We start from the raw sequence: 14,789 nt of genomic DNA, 5'->3' as shown, positions 1-14,789 counted from the left end.
ATCTAACACTCTATCACCAGACTGAGATCCTGGAAGGTGAGAGGAACTGTGCTTATTCACATCTACCTCAGCCACAGTGTTAGCAGGCCCACTACCTCTCTAGGACAGGCACCTGGGCCAGTTCTGGAGTAGACGTCCTAGGTTTGGGTGTTGCAAGAGTCTGGAAATCCCCACATTGGAAAGAACCACATTCCCTTCACCCTCAGGGCCTGTTTTTTCTCGCCTGGTAGAGTTTCCAGGGCAGGAGATGCTCCCAGCTTGGCAGGTAAGAGCCACAGAGGGGTACGGTGGGAATTTCAGCTCAAGGGCTGGGCTAGTTCTGCAACAGAATTTGGAGTGGGCTGGGCCCTATAGGCCTGTATATCCGACAAGGGTCACAGAGTCTGGGGGCATGGCTGTTCCTGGGTTCCCAGGTGAGCATTGAGTCTTCCCAAACAAGATGCCCCATGGACTGTGCAGCTGTTATTGAAAGATCTCCTGAGCTCCTGGGGAAATATATGACACATATGTGTGCAAAATGTGTGTGCCTAGCATAGATGTATGTATTCCTCAATGTATAGCTACCTAGGGTTACAGTTAGAGTTAGAATTATGCTTAGAACAGCATTGATGTTATGGTTCCAGTTTGGAGTGAGGTAGTGGTAAGGATAGGGTGGGAATCATGGTGATATTAAAGTAGGATTTGGAACTAGGTTTGTGGTTCCTGTTGATAGAAGTTGGTGTATCTTAGATGAGGAAGGTGTTAGGGTTGGAGTAGGGCACTGCCGGCATTTAGAATTTAGACAAAGAGATAAATTTTGTGTTGGAGGCTGATTTTAAGCTTTCAAGATAGTGTGGAGAGGGACTTAGGCTTATGCATAACATGTGTTAATCTTGTATAGATGACAGGTTGTTTGCTGTTTCTGGGTCCTCCACAGTTCATGGGTACAGAGTGGTCACTATAGCTGTGGTCCAGCTAGGGAAGGTAGGCATTAAGCTGCTGGGGAGAGGGCGGATCAGTTTTCTATCTCAAACTTATTTGGCCATGTAAACATTTTGGATCACAGTCACTAGTATTACCTGTCTGAGGTACAGTTGTTCCTTCTTATTTGAAAAACTATGGTTTAGAGGTTTCTTTGGAAATGGGGTTGGAGTTGGGTTTAGAGGTGTGGTCGATAGGGGTGGGATTGTGGTTAACATAAAGTTTAGGCTAGAGCTACATATGAGATCATGTCTTGTGTAAGGGTTTTCTAACTGGGGAACCAGGATCTGGTTCTTCATGGTTTCCCGAGGATAACGTGGACTAAGTATGTCTACCTGGTTTGTTCTTCCCTTGTGTCTGCTATGTCAAAGAGTCTGAGAGTCAAGACCCTTCAAGGACGGAGCCAGCAGTAAATTGGGGGCCCTCAGGGTGATGGGTGTATAGGCGAAGGATGAGGCTGCTGAAGAGGACTCTCTTTCTGACCCTGACGTTGTTTAAGAGCACACAGCCACATTGTTGAGACCAGAGGTATGCATGTGAAACCAAAACTATCCTATTAAAGGACAAGCAATGGGACAGAAATGACAAACCAAAGTTTAAAGGAGAGATGAGCCTGGTCTGAGGTAGCCTACAGGATTTATGGAGGAGAGGATCTTTGCAGGATGGATTTGGACTGCATTTGTATCTGTGGGTCTGTAAGATGGGCTGTCTGTTCTGTGTGCAAACTTGTCAACTTGTCTTTGTGTCTGTGCATTTTTGACTGTTTGCTCGAGCATGTCTGATGCAGGGTGTTCATGAGTCCTTGAATACCCAAGGACTCATGAACACCCAAATCCAAGTTCATGAGTCCAAGAACACCCAAGTCATGTCCAAGGAAGACATAAGTGTGTTTTTCTTGACATGTTTGTGCTTACTCTGAACTCTTAGGTTGGTGCAAAAGTAATTGTGGTTTTTGCCATTATGGCAAAACCATATGTGTGTAATTCTGCACTGGCCCCTCACTGTATCTTCCCCCTCTCCCCTGATACACCCTAGCTGCTAGTACAATTTACTGCAAGGAGGGCTTCCCTTCCCACCGTCTGGATTCCCATGGGTCAGTCTGCCTGCCCAGGGACCCGCCCCTGTGGCCTTTGTAGTAGGCCTGACCTTGGAATTGATACACTCTGGAAATCCCCTAGTATGCTACTTGCCTGGCTGTGGACCAGGCAAGAACACGAGAGAAGTTTATAGAGGAGGAGAGGGACAAGGCAGGAAAGGGGGGTAGTTGGCAGCACCCACCCCTCCTTCTGGAAACTGGATCTCACTGGCCTCTTCCCAGGCCCCCCTCTCCCTCCCCATGCTCTCCTAGGGTCCTGGCCTCACTGTCTCCGGGCATGAGAATGCACAGACCTCTGTAAGCCTGGTCAGCCCTGTGAGGCATCTGGTCCTTTGTGTCCCTAAGCACTTTACATGCCTGGATTGTGCTTACCTGTCATATTGCCACCTGAGCTCAAGGAAGTCCTCCCTTCTCTTCTGTCCCTGCAGTGGACACAGAGGCCATTCTGGCCCTTCCATCTATGGCAGGCCTGGCCTAGACCATGGGCTCCAGAGGCCAGGTAGAGCATTCGGCCCTGGTTGTCTGGTTAAACAGCAGAGGCCCAGCCACCTCCCACATGGTGCAGGAAGCAGTGTCTCCATGGAGTCTATTCCTGTGTTCATTCTGTGTCCCTTGCCCTCCCTGCCTGGGCTGCAGTGAGCAGGTATAGAAGTGAAGCAGTCACAGTCCCTGCCCTCAACAACTCAGCGTTGAACACAAGTGATGTTGTGGAGAAGCCACCCTCCTCCCACTGCTGGTGGTCGGTTTCCTGAAATTCCCTCCAGCCAATTCTGAAGTGCCCTTCTGGAAAGCCCAAGAGAAGAGCTCTAGAAGGTTGGGGCCATTCACCATGACATGTTGTTACCTGAGTGTGCCAGAGGTGAACCCAAAGATCCCAAGCAAGCACTGATGTATTCCTAGCATCTACCCCCAAATCTGAAGTAGTAAATTCTTGAGTTTATACCCTTCATGTGACTTTTGCTTCTTGCCTCTCTTCACCCTGGGGAAGATAGAACATGGATTTATGCAGGGATTATGGGATGAGCAAGGCTTCCTCCACCATCAGCATTCCACATAAGTCATAGGCTATGACCCCTATTTCTCTTAGCTCTTGACTTTGCCAAGAACTCAGAATCCTGAAGCTATCAGTTTCAGCTCATTTCTCTGCCCCTGGGACTTCTGTCAGCAGCATGAGCCCATGCTGGCCTCAAGCAGGTAGGAGCCTGCAGGGAACCATGGGAAGGACCTGCTCCACCCTAAACCAGGATGTGTGCATGCTAACCCCTGGCTCCCTACCTGATGCTGCTGTGACCCTCCTGAGTCAATTCCCTTCATTCTGGGCTTCCCTCTATTCTCCTAGCTGTGTGGCTGCCTGCCCCACTCCCACCAGGCAGGGAGGATGTGCCTGTCACAAGACCTCCTTTGATCTTTGGGGATGCTTTAGAAAAACACCTGTTGAGTGTTGGTTCAGCAGGCCTGAACCTTGTGCTTCTCCATCCTGGAGACCATCCATGGGGTGGGCCCCCATCCCTTAGGCACAGAATCAGCATTCAGAGCAGGGACATATCCATGTTTCTTCCCATCCTGCCTCTTCTGTATCCAAGCAGTGGACACATTGTGCTAAATGCTGGGGTCCCATCAGAGGAAGCAAGTCCTGCCACCTCCTCTTCCTCATGATGGGATGGTGAGTGATCCTGGGTTTCCTTAGGAACCAGGGGCATCCCACTGTCCCTCAAAACATGTCATAAAGAAGTCACAGTACTTCTTGGCCTTTCTGTAGCTCTTGGCTCCTCTGTGGTAGGTCAGAAGGGGAATGCAGAGGTGCCATCTCCTGAGGGATAATAGCTGTCCAAAATCGATGTCCCTCCCATCTTCTCAGGGCAGCCTATTTATCTTCCTGCTTCCCTGTCCTCTCCTCCCACCCATATAACCTCCTTGGTCCCTCATCTCACTGAGCACTGGGATGCCACCCTTGCCCTATTTCTCCATCTCCAGCCCCATGCTGTTGCTCAGGTTCCATGCATTTAGAGCTTTTTCTGTGATCTCTCCTGCTGGTACAGTCTTCCAAGAGCACCTGCTGCACAGATATCAGCAGCAACTTTTAACCACCTTTCCCCGCCCACCTACACACTCACAGTGCCACCAACTGCTTGGGCCCTGATAAAAAGTTTCCGTAGTAACTTCCAGAATCCCTCTCTACCTCCTGCTTTCTAGCTTTGCCTCTGCATACCATTCCCCCTTCCCACAGCCACGGCCCCTCCCAGCTCCCCACTTGTCCCTCTGGGTCTCTGCCCACACTCTCTTATATGTAAAAGAAACCTTTTTCTTCCCTTATCCACAAAGTCCCCTCTCATTAACGATGCCTTCTATCTACCACCAGTGTCTGTGCTTTTAGCCAAAGCCAGCCCCTTGACTTGGGAATTCACTTCTATTCTGTGTCCTCTACAACAGGGCGTTGCTCCAGTAGTTCTTCCCTCTTTTCCTCATCAGTTTATCCCTCTCAACTGAATCTTTCCCGTCAACATCCGACGTGCTATGTATCTCATATTTTTCAAAAACCCTCTCTGAATCCCATGTTCTCTTTCTGCTATTTCCTCATTTTTCTGCACCTCTCTGGAACAAACCTCCTTGAATACGTGATTATACTTGCTATCACCAATTGCTCTCCTTCCGTTGTATCTTGAATCCACTCCCATCACACCTTCATCACTCATCTAAATCTGTTTTTCTTAATGTCACAGAGGATCTCTATGTTTTTAAATTGAATGCCATTCATCTTGCTTGACTAGTTGGCAACTGGTTATGCAGTTTATCATTTTCTCTTTGAAATACTTTCCTCTCTTTGCTTTCAGTACACCACACTCTTCTGTTTTTCTTCCTACCTCACTGGCTACTGCTTCTTTGTTCCTCTATTTACTGGTTCCTCCTTTTATTCCCAGTTAACTTTAGAGTGTCCTAGCCCAGTCTTTAGATCTCTTCATTTACACTTAGTTCCATGGTGATGTTATCCAGTTGCATGGTTTTATCTATATCTATATCTATATCTATATCTATATCTATATCTATGTCTATCTGTCTGTCATCTGCAACCAGGACCCTCCCTGAGAACTATCAGGCTTCTGTGTTGAAGATAGACTGTTGGGGATATGGTGTCAGGATAAAATGGGGGACGTTATGATGCTACTGCAGTAATGGTAGCAGTAGAGAGAGTGAGAAGTGGTCATATTCTGGATGGATTTTTGAAGTAAAGACAACAGGATTTACTGATGGAATGGATATGGACTGTTAGGAAAAAAAATTCAAGAATGACACTATTGTTTTTGCCCTGAATTACTGGAAAGATGGAATTGCCCTTAACTGATGTGAGAAATACCATGATTGGAGCAGATTTGGTATGTGTAAATGGATGATGGTGGTGGGTGGGCAGGGAATCGAGAGTTCATTTTTGTATAGGTTGAGATGAATATTTGATATCCAAATATATATGTTGATTAGGCAATTTGAACCTATGAGACTATCTACCTCATGAGATGACGAGCTCTCCTGGGGCAAGGCTTGTGTCTTGTTTGTTATGTTTGGCATAGTACTTGGCACGTAGTAAGTATTCCAGTATTTTAATTGTTGAATGTAAGATGTTTTTCAAAGTAATTTTTATTGTGACCCTTCTGGGATTCTCCTGACCAGCTAATTACTTCCTCCTGTGGCACAACCTCACACCTTATAGCACTCATCACAAAGATGTAACGCTTTCTCTGCCTCCTCAGCGCAGACTTTGGATTCAACTAATATAAGGTATTACTATGCATTAGCTACTTTCTTAGGCCCTGGGGTTATGAGGCATATTTTAACCATTCAGGCAAGTTAAGGATGAGAAACTGAACTACAAGGAGAGTCAGTAAAAATAGAGGAAAGGGGGCTAACTTGAGAGTCATCAATATTAGAACCCAGTGACTGTCTTGATGTATGAACTTAGAAAAAAAGTGTATAGTGATAACGTTCCCTGACTTTGGAAATCAGGTTGGTGAGGTGGAGGTTTTGAATTAATTTGCATTGTCTTTGTAACAAGATAGAGTTTTGTGTCAGTTGTTGAATATACGGTTTGGAGCTCAGTGGAAAGACTGGGTCAGAAATGTGGCTTTGAGAATCATCAGTACATTAACAGTAATTGAGGTTTGGGGTATGGATGTACAATTATCCCATTTTGCCAGATCTAGAAACTGGGGCTCAGAAATGTTAAGTAACTTGTCAAATCTCTGAGCTAGAATTCTAAACTTCATTTTTCCCCACATTCCATTCTTGTGACTTTGACTTTAAAATCTGCATTCTCCCCACAGGGTCAGGCATTTGTCCTAAAAGTTACAAAAACACTTGCTCAAGAATTTTGTAATATTTTCTTTGTGCTGTTTTATTGCCCTTTGTTCATGTTTATCATTTTGCCCTAAAATCATTCTTTGGTCACTTCAGCCAGAAATTTCCAGAGGGAAGGGGGTGACCCAAATCTTTTACTCATATTTAACCTATTGAGTGGAGCAAGCACAACCTTGAGCTATGCTGTTCTGCCATGGCTCATTAAGAGGTCAGGCGTTCCAGGGAGACTAGTGCCTGCCTTAACCCAAGTAACTGGAGAAGGAAGGACAAGGTCCCCTTAGGTCTCCTTAGAGGTTCCAGGGAATATGAGTATGATGGCCATTATTAAGAGGCTTGATGTGTGGCTAGGATTACCAAAGCTGCCTTTGGTGGTGGATCACTCACCCAGTGATGGTGCTGGGATCAGGGTGGGAGGCTCGACTGAAAAGGTAGCAGGAAAGAACTCTAGGAACATCTTGGTATGGCAAGCTACACTGAGAGACCTCCCAAAGCAGGTCTGTAGGAGGGACTTTGTTTAACCTGTGTGTGAGGGAGAATGTGAATAGGATATCACTGAGAGGGGCTTACATTTCTTAGCAGCTCCTTGTAGATCTCAGCTTGCCACTCAGCCTCCCTCTTGGACTTCATTTCATTCCAAAGGTTTCAGAGAATTCCACATAGTATTTCAATTAATAATAACTATGTATTTCCCTGAATAGCAAAATGTTGGACATTCCCAGAGAGAGGCAAAAGGGCCAGAGTCCCACCACCTCAGTTATGAGCAGCTGATCTCATTGTTAGACTCATGTGTGGCATTAAATTGTAGATTTGTGGTCACTTTCTGTGTTAATAGGACACTTTCCAAAAGCCTTGTCTTCTTTTGACAGCCAAGGTGATTGGCTTCAGTGTTTTCAGAAATGCAGTGGGACACAATGAAGAGATGTAGAAGGGTGACAGGAACCAAGGGCTGGAGCTGCCAGGCTTCTGTGGTGCCGTCCTTGGCAGGAAAAAGTGTAGGAGTCATCCCCTGAGGAAAAGGCACCAGGTAGATCCTGGGAGGGGATTCAGCTGACTGGGTGCCCACCATTAGTTACTGTGAAGATAAATTTAAGGAGTAAGGATCATGGCAAGGAGAGTGGTGGAGAAGGACTCCAGGCACAGGTGGTACAGAAACAGTAGGCCTGGGTATAAGCTGCTGGCAGTAACTTGACAGGCTCACATATGTTTAGAAAACCTCTTATATTTGTGGTTCTTTCCCAGAAACTTCAGTGCTCAACTCCCTGCCCTTCATCACACTAAAGGCAAGCAGAACTAAGCTCAGTGATCTCTCCCAAAGCACTTGGGCCTTGGGTTTGCCTCCTGGCTCTAGGTTCATTTTAGCACCAAGCAAACTGTCTTTTCTCTATTCTCATGTCCCGGTCAGGCATGAGAATCAACTTTTGTCACAGGTACTCCGACCTCCAACTACGTGCCCCTGCTCCCTACCAATCCCTGGGACTGTGGGACAGGCCCTTCTCCATTTTCTACTGTCATCTCATTCCAGGAGGCTTTCATTTCATGCAACTGAGAGGCAGTGGAGGCAGTAAACAGGCAGCAGGATTACAGCAGGCTCCAAGATGGATTTTCTAGAAAGATCTTCCCAGTATAAACAGGGAGAAGTCAGAGGAGAGTCTATCATCTGGATCTGACATCTGTTATATTAGATATTGTGTTTTGATAAACACAAAAGCACCTCCTCAAGGAGGGAATACTGTGGCACTCCTCTAAAATGAACCATCTGAATTGTGGGTTAAAGCTCCTTCCCTAGACAGGAAGGTCTTTTTAGCCTCCCTCGCACCTTCCCTTAACACAATACAGTGGAGATAAGGAGCAGATGGGCAACGTATTGCTGAAACATATAGAGTGTATTTCTAGTGGCACCCTGCCCCACCAGCATATTTATGGAAATGAAAATACTGGTCCTCTGGAGGGCTGCAGCAGTTGGGGAGCCTATAAACTCTTTTTCATGGCTCTGTGTGTTCTCCTTGAGCAGACCAATGTTTCTATCTGAACTGAGGGTTAGGAGCTAGGGTGGGTGCCCTGGTTGGGGGGCACAAGCCACTCGAGGACAGTGATGAGGACAGTGGTGGGGGTGGCCCGGGGTTGAGGCAGAGCCAGGTTGTCTGGAGTGTAACCGAAGCTTATTGTCTAGGACTGGGGACCATCCAAGAAAGCTGGGCCCACCAGCTTCTGAGCAGGACGAGATTGGACCTTGGAGCACCCTGTCGGCTTCTCTGTCTTACTTCTCCCCACAGGGCTCTTGGCTGGAGCCAGGCTCTTTGCAACATTTTCTTTTCTGGTTTTGGCCACCTTCACAGTGGCAGAGAACATGGAGTCCTTGTGCCCTTTGCCTTTTGTCTTGGGGTTAATACGCTCCAGAAAACATTTAATTTTATTTCTGAAGCTAGACTCTGTAAGGCTGGGCTTCTTTTGAGTATGGGCTGGCATCACCAGCCCATGTAAAACTTGGCGTTGCAAAGTTTGGCCCTGCAAAGGCTTAGCCTGAGTTGGTTGGCTCAGGAAAGGCTGACCCTGTGAAGCCTGGGGCACCACAGTCTGGGCATTCTCAGGAATTGTCGCTGGTTCAAGGATGACAGTTAGCTTGGTTTGACTGTCTTGCAGGTCCTTCTCAGACTCTTTCTCCCCAGGGACTCGTGGAGGTAGCTGTGGGAGCTTAAGCTGAGGGTGATGCTGGGGGCTGTGTTGACAGGGATCAGCAAGATGAAAGCTACGGCTCCATCGCCAGGACCCTCGGGGTGTCTTGTTTGGAAGCATCCCTGCTGGACTCTGGTCTTCAGCAGGGCGTCTCTCTTCTCTGGTTGAGGAGCGCCCAAACCCTGCATCCCCTTCTCTGTGGTCCCTGGCTGCTTTGGTTTCCTCTGGGTCCTCTCTGTTTCCTGCTAGCATGGGGACATGGGCTGGGTCCTTGCTCTTGCTAGGGCTTTGAGGCTCAGGGCCACAGGGTTCCTCCAGGCTGGGGTTGTTCACACTGGCCTCTACCTGAACACAAAGCATGTGGGCCTCTGTCATGTCCCCACTGGGTTGTGAGATCTTGGAGACCGAGTGGGCAGAACCCTGGGGTACTGCTTTGGAATTGGATTGCTTTTGGTTCTGCTGCACTGCCTTCAAGTCATTGGCCAGCTGTTCTTTAAGGTGAACCCCTTCTGGATTAGGGGCAGGAAGAGTGTCTGGTGGGATGGGCAGTTCCTGGAGCAATGTCTCCCCTTGGTGGTTTAGACTTTCAAGAGACTTCTGTGTGGATATGTTCTCTGGTGCTGCAGCAGTTTGTTCCCTGGACTTCCTTGCCCTAATGGGAATTCCCCATTGTATCTCTAGGACCTTTTTTCTCAGGTGGAAGTTTAGTTTGGTCAAGATATGTGTCTGGAGTGAGTGGGGGCTAGTAGGATGCGTCTGGCTTTCTAGAGGCAGCGTCTCCATTGTTCCTTTTACTGGCACTGCAGGCTGGAACTCTTTTGCAACGTCTGTACAACTCTCATTGTTGCCTTGAGGGCATGGCCCAAGACTTATACACTGTTCTTCAAATGAAACCATCTGAAACAGAGGCTCTGCTGGGATTTCCACGGGACTAGGCACCATCTCTGTGATGACAGATTGGCTAGTGACTGCCGGGGCCAGGGCCCTGGGGAGCGCCACATAATACAGAGCAGGCAGCCCTGACAGGAAGGCCAGATGCTTGTGCCGTAAAGTTGTCTCCAGTTTCTCAATGGCTTCCACAGACAAGACTCGGAGCAGCTTAGGGTGTTCAGTGACAGTACCTGGTAAAGCCTGTTGCTGCTGATCAAGGGCCGTTGGCATCCAGGGCATAACTTTGTGATGCAGGTCTGGGTCACTTGCTGTCTGCGGTACCAGGAACTGGCTTTCTGGAATGCAGGGAAAAGGAGCCACTGCCAGGACCCCAGAAATTCTGCAGTCCCAGGACCTATGTACACAGGCAGGGATCTTGCTCTGGTGGATCTGTCCACATTTGGAGTCGATGTGGCTCTGCAGTATTGCCTTGACCTGAGTTAACAAGTGTGGCCTGGGGATGGACACTGGGGCCACAATGGGTGACAGCACATCACAAGCCCCGTTGGCCTCTAGGGCTACAGGCTGGGGGATGCTCACGTTGGCTAGGGCTGTGCTGCTGCAGGACACAGTCTGCTGGTCAGTGGAGGTAAGGAGCAACTGGATGGACTGCTGGATCTTCTGAGGCAGGCCCCAGCGACGGTGAATCAACTGTTTCTGGATGTGGAATTCCAGCAGCTTCCGGGCATGCTCCGGGAAGAAGAGTAGTTCCCTGGTGAGCACTGAGATGGACTTCCCTGTCTGGGAAGCTGTCGTGGTCTCAGGAGACTGAGCTTTGCCACAGGGCTCATGCTGCATGAGGCACTGGGTGTGCTGAGACCTCTGGAGGGCAGCTGGCCAGCCCCACTGAAGCTGGAGTTGCCTCTGTAGCAGGTGCCACTCCAAGGCTTCATACTCAGCCAGAGTCAGAAATGGGACATTGATCTGAGCTCGTTGATGGTCAGATGGAGACACCCAATTTGGGGAAAGTGGGGAAGAGGGTGGGGCTGACTGGGGTGAAGTTTTAGGGAGCAGTTGGGGGAAGGAGAGCTCATTGAAGAGAAAAGGATCCTTCAAGGGGGGCTTGGGCACATTTTCAATCTTGGGGAGGCCTTGAGATCCCATGAAAGTGGCAACCAGGGACTCACTGTGCAGAGAAGGGAGCCCACAGAATAGCTGGCTGTATTTCTGCTGGAAATCACTCCCTGAGTCATTATCTTGTCCCCCAGACTGTGGATGGGGGCCACTTAGGGCTTGAAGGGCTGGAGAGGGCAAGGCTAGAGCCATAGGGTTTGGACTTTGCTGACAGTGGTGTCTTTGTTCTGGGTTCATATTGGACCATTCAGAAACCCAGAAAGTCTGGATGGGCTGGCCAGCCACACATGAACACCAGGTCTGGAGGGAAATGGTCTCAGATCTGTGAAGAGAGACCTGAGAAGTATTATTCAGGTTGAAAGAAACTGGCTGGTCATTTCCAGGTTGGTAATACAATGATGGGTTTGGCATAAGCTGCCTCAGGGACTCCTCCACACGTCTTGGGAGCCCCCACCTCTGGAAATGCATCCATTTTTTAACCTGTACCTCAAGAAGCCTCAGCACTTCGGGACTGAGAAATGGCAGGTGGGCAGGGAGGACCATATGCAAGGCCATTGGATGCATCCGGTTCAGGGTTTCTGGGTTCAGGGACAGCAAGGAGACCTGGAAATTCAAGTGATGCTGGCCTTGGTTTCCCTGGACAGAGCTGGGGTTGCTCTGCTCATCTCCTCCTGGTTCAGTGGAGCCCTTGGCTTCTCAAGCCTTGAAGAAGCTATGGTGTTTGGGCCCCGGAGCACATCTGGCACTTGAAATTCCTGCCCTAGCTGGAGCTGATCAGCCCAGTAATCTTGTATGCCATCTGCATACGTTGACTGGGCAGCTGACTGGGTTAAAGATTTCTGATCTGTTAATTGTGACAGTGTTGGGTTTATAGATGCCAGTGAAAGCTCTCTGATGTTTCTGGAATGGAGCTCTATACTCTGCTCAAAGGATACACTAGACAGAGACAAGATCTCTAGGCAAGAGGAGACCTGTGATGGACTCCTCGACAAAGTTGGGGAGATCTAGTCATTCTCATCCGCCAGCAATTGCTGAATCTCCAGAGCCATAGCATTGCAAATTTGGCAACAGGGATCTGTACATAGGATTCGCCGCACACTTCCCTCTGGGGGAAGCCAGCCCTGGCTGGAAAGAGAAACATGGCAAACATTAATGATGGAGTAGCATCTACCTTCTTGGAAGAGTGTGGGCTAGGGTTGGCATTGCCCTTCCCTAGTCCTGCAAGTCTAGAAGCCTACACCCCCTTCATGTCTACTCCTCTACTTTTCTTCTTAAGAAAATGGCATTTGGTAAGGTATAGTGGGCTGGGGGTTAGGACTTGTTGGACAAGGCCTCAGACAACCCACAGAAGGGCATGGCCCTCAGAGAAGACTGGGAGCTGAGTTCTGTGTTGGCCTTGTTGAGAAGCTGAACTAGGAGAAAGGAACCAAGCATGTGGAAGAGTCAGTTGGTTAGCTGATGGGGCATAACCAGGAATATCACAAGGTAGAACTGTCTTGCAGTCTCATTTGAGGCTAAGAAACCCGAAGTCTAGTTTTCAGTACATCCAAACTGGAAAATGAGGTTTATGTGGTACTTATGCATTCTGGGGGCTATGAGATATCACTGATGATGTACCCAACATCTCCTGGGAATCAGTCCTTTTCTCTAGAAATCTTAAGAGGATAAGATGATAGGCTCCTGTCTTAGGGCTGTGCCAGGAATTGGACTCCTTGAATACAGAACTAAAGGAAGTATTATCAGCAGGGTTCATCTTGGTCAGCTGAGTCTGCCCATGTAAGGATGTAGCTGTAAAGAGAATGTGACATGGGTGACTTTCTCATGCAAAATCCATTCTCTTGACTGGATAACATATCTCAGAGCTGAGTAGAACCCCATATAATGTCTTTTATGAATAATGTACTAGTAAAATCCTGAATTTCAGAACTACTGTGACCCTGCCCCAAATCAGTATTGGGTGACTCTTTCCTCCTGAGATGATTATGCCTTTGCAACCCTCTCAACTAGTGAACCAGCCTTCACTGTGTATGTCTCCCTCCCAGCCATTTTCCATCTCCTCAGTCCTGCCCCAGGCTAAATGAAAAAATCACCACAGGCCAGGCTGGTGTTTAGAGACTGCAAACAGCAATAGATCACCTTTTCATGACAGAGAGCAGCTCTTGTGGCTCCTCATCTTCTTCCCGAGAAAGTCTCCTCGCTGAGGAATCAGAAGACAGTGTTATAGTAGACAGTGGCATGTTAGAGTTTTCAGAGTATCTAGAGGAGGTTGGAGGCCTTTGACTCTCAGCAAGAAGACACTGAGAACCCTAATTATAAATGCTTTAAGGCCTTTCTGTGCACAGTGTAATGAATCATGACTTGTTCTCCTGTGCCCATTCTTATTTGACCTTAACAACCATACTGTGAGTGAGAGGATCATCAGATGCCCATGTTATGGCAAACAAGACTGAGAGATGAAGTGACTTCCACAGGTTTTAAAACTAGCAAATGACACAGCTAAGGACATCTGCACTATTTCCTCAATTCTTTATTCCCATGGGAATAATGTAGAGAATTTTGGAACGTTTCCAAGGTAAGATTTCCCACCCATGGAAGTTTCAGTCTGGGGAACTGGAGTCTTCAGTGGCAGAGCACCTGGCTCTTGGCTCCAGGGGTCATAGAGGGACAGGATTCATGGGAAACACCCACAGTGGAAGGGAATCAGAGGAGAGATTGGGACTTCACCTGTTGATGCTGCATCTCTAGCTCTTTGCCTGACTTTTTGGTGACGCTTAAAAGACAAAAACATTAGAATGTGAAGCTGGGACACCATTTTCTTTCTCATGTCCAAAATGAGACTTACATTTATTTTCCACTCCCTTTCTATATATCTATCTGTATTTTATACGCTTTCCTGGATTTTCTTTGCCTATTCCACCTTTTTACTCCATTTTCCTTCTCTGCTTATTTCGGATTCACTTGGAGCCTTTTCCAAATTCTATACCTCCCATCTGATTCCCAGATAAGTCCTGCTGGATGCTGAGGATGAAGCAAGAGAAAGGATAGTACAGATCAAAGAGTATGTGGTTCTAATACCCAAAGACTTCAGTTTATAAACACCTTAAAGGGCCACCAACCAAAAAAATCCCCCATATTGTGAGGTCTTCTGAGATCCAGTGAGATAGATCCCATATCATCTAGGTCTCTATTCAAGTCAAATGGAAAGCTTCTTGGCTTTTCAATTAGAGTATGGTTCAGGGAAGACCTGGTAAGGAATTACTTTTAGGCTCTGAGAAGGAAAAGACTATATAAAAGTAACTAAAGGTATGGCATAAAAATTGGGGGAGAGGGGAAGTGGGGTCAATAAGGAAGGACTCTGGAGCTTAAAAGCATATTATCTGAGGCTTAATTAGTTCAGTTGGAATCATAGTGTTGCCCTACCCAGCAGCAGCTCCTTTCAACTTCCAAGTTCAATTCATGGTGGCTCCTTTTCACTTGCCAGATAATTACAATAACGATGAAGATGGAGCCATAGGTGTATAAGGGATATCCAACATCCCACAGAACAAAAGTAGGGCTCAACATGGTCTAAACCTCATTAGCATGAGATCAGCCATCCCTCTATCTTGGCATTCAGGGTTCTGGTGCCTAATGACTCCCAGTGCTAGGCCTTGTCATATCCACCTCACAGAGGACGGAACTAGGCCACCAGACTGCATCACAAAGCCCT

The 14,789-nt window shown here is 47.7% G+C and overlaps 2 protein-coding genes across 4 annotated transcripts in view; one reads left to right on the top strand and one right to left on the bottom strand.

Moving 5' to 3' along the window:
* PHF24 (PHD finger protein 24) overlaps positions 1–14,789 on the top strand; it is a 309,837-nt gene that overhangs the window by 148,945 nt on the left and 146,103 nt on the right. The window lies entirely within an intron of this gene.
* LOC746291 (protein SPATA31F1-like) lies at positions 8,356–14,734 on the bottom strand. Its single transcript, XM_024345619.3, is given in 6 exon segments — positions 8,356–8,575; positions 8,578–11,742; positions 11,745–12,205; positions 13,217–13,277; positions 13,805–13,850; positions 14,501–14,734. Coding segments are annotated over 6 exon segments (4,005 nt in total). The 5' UTR covers positions 14,645–14,734; the 3' UTR covers positions 8,356–8,447.

The sequence above is a fragment of the Pan troglodytes genome, chromosome 11, assembly GCF_028858775.2.
Source record: "Pan troglodytes isolate AG18354 chromosome 11, NHGRI_mPanTro3-v2.0_pri, whole genome shotgun sequence".
Lineage (NCBI taxonomy): Eukaryota > Metazoa > Chordata > Mammalia > Primates > Hominidae > Pan > Pan troglodytes.
This window is presented reverse-complemented; position numbering and strand designations above follow the sequence as displayed.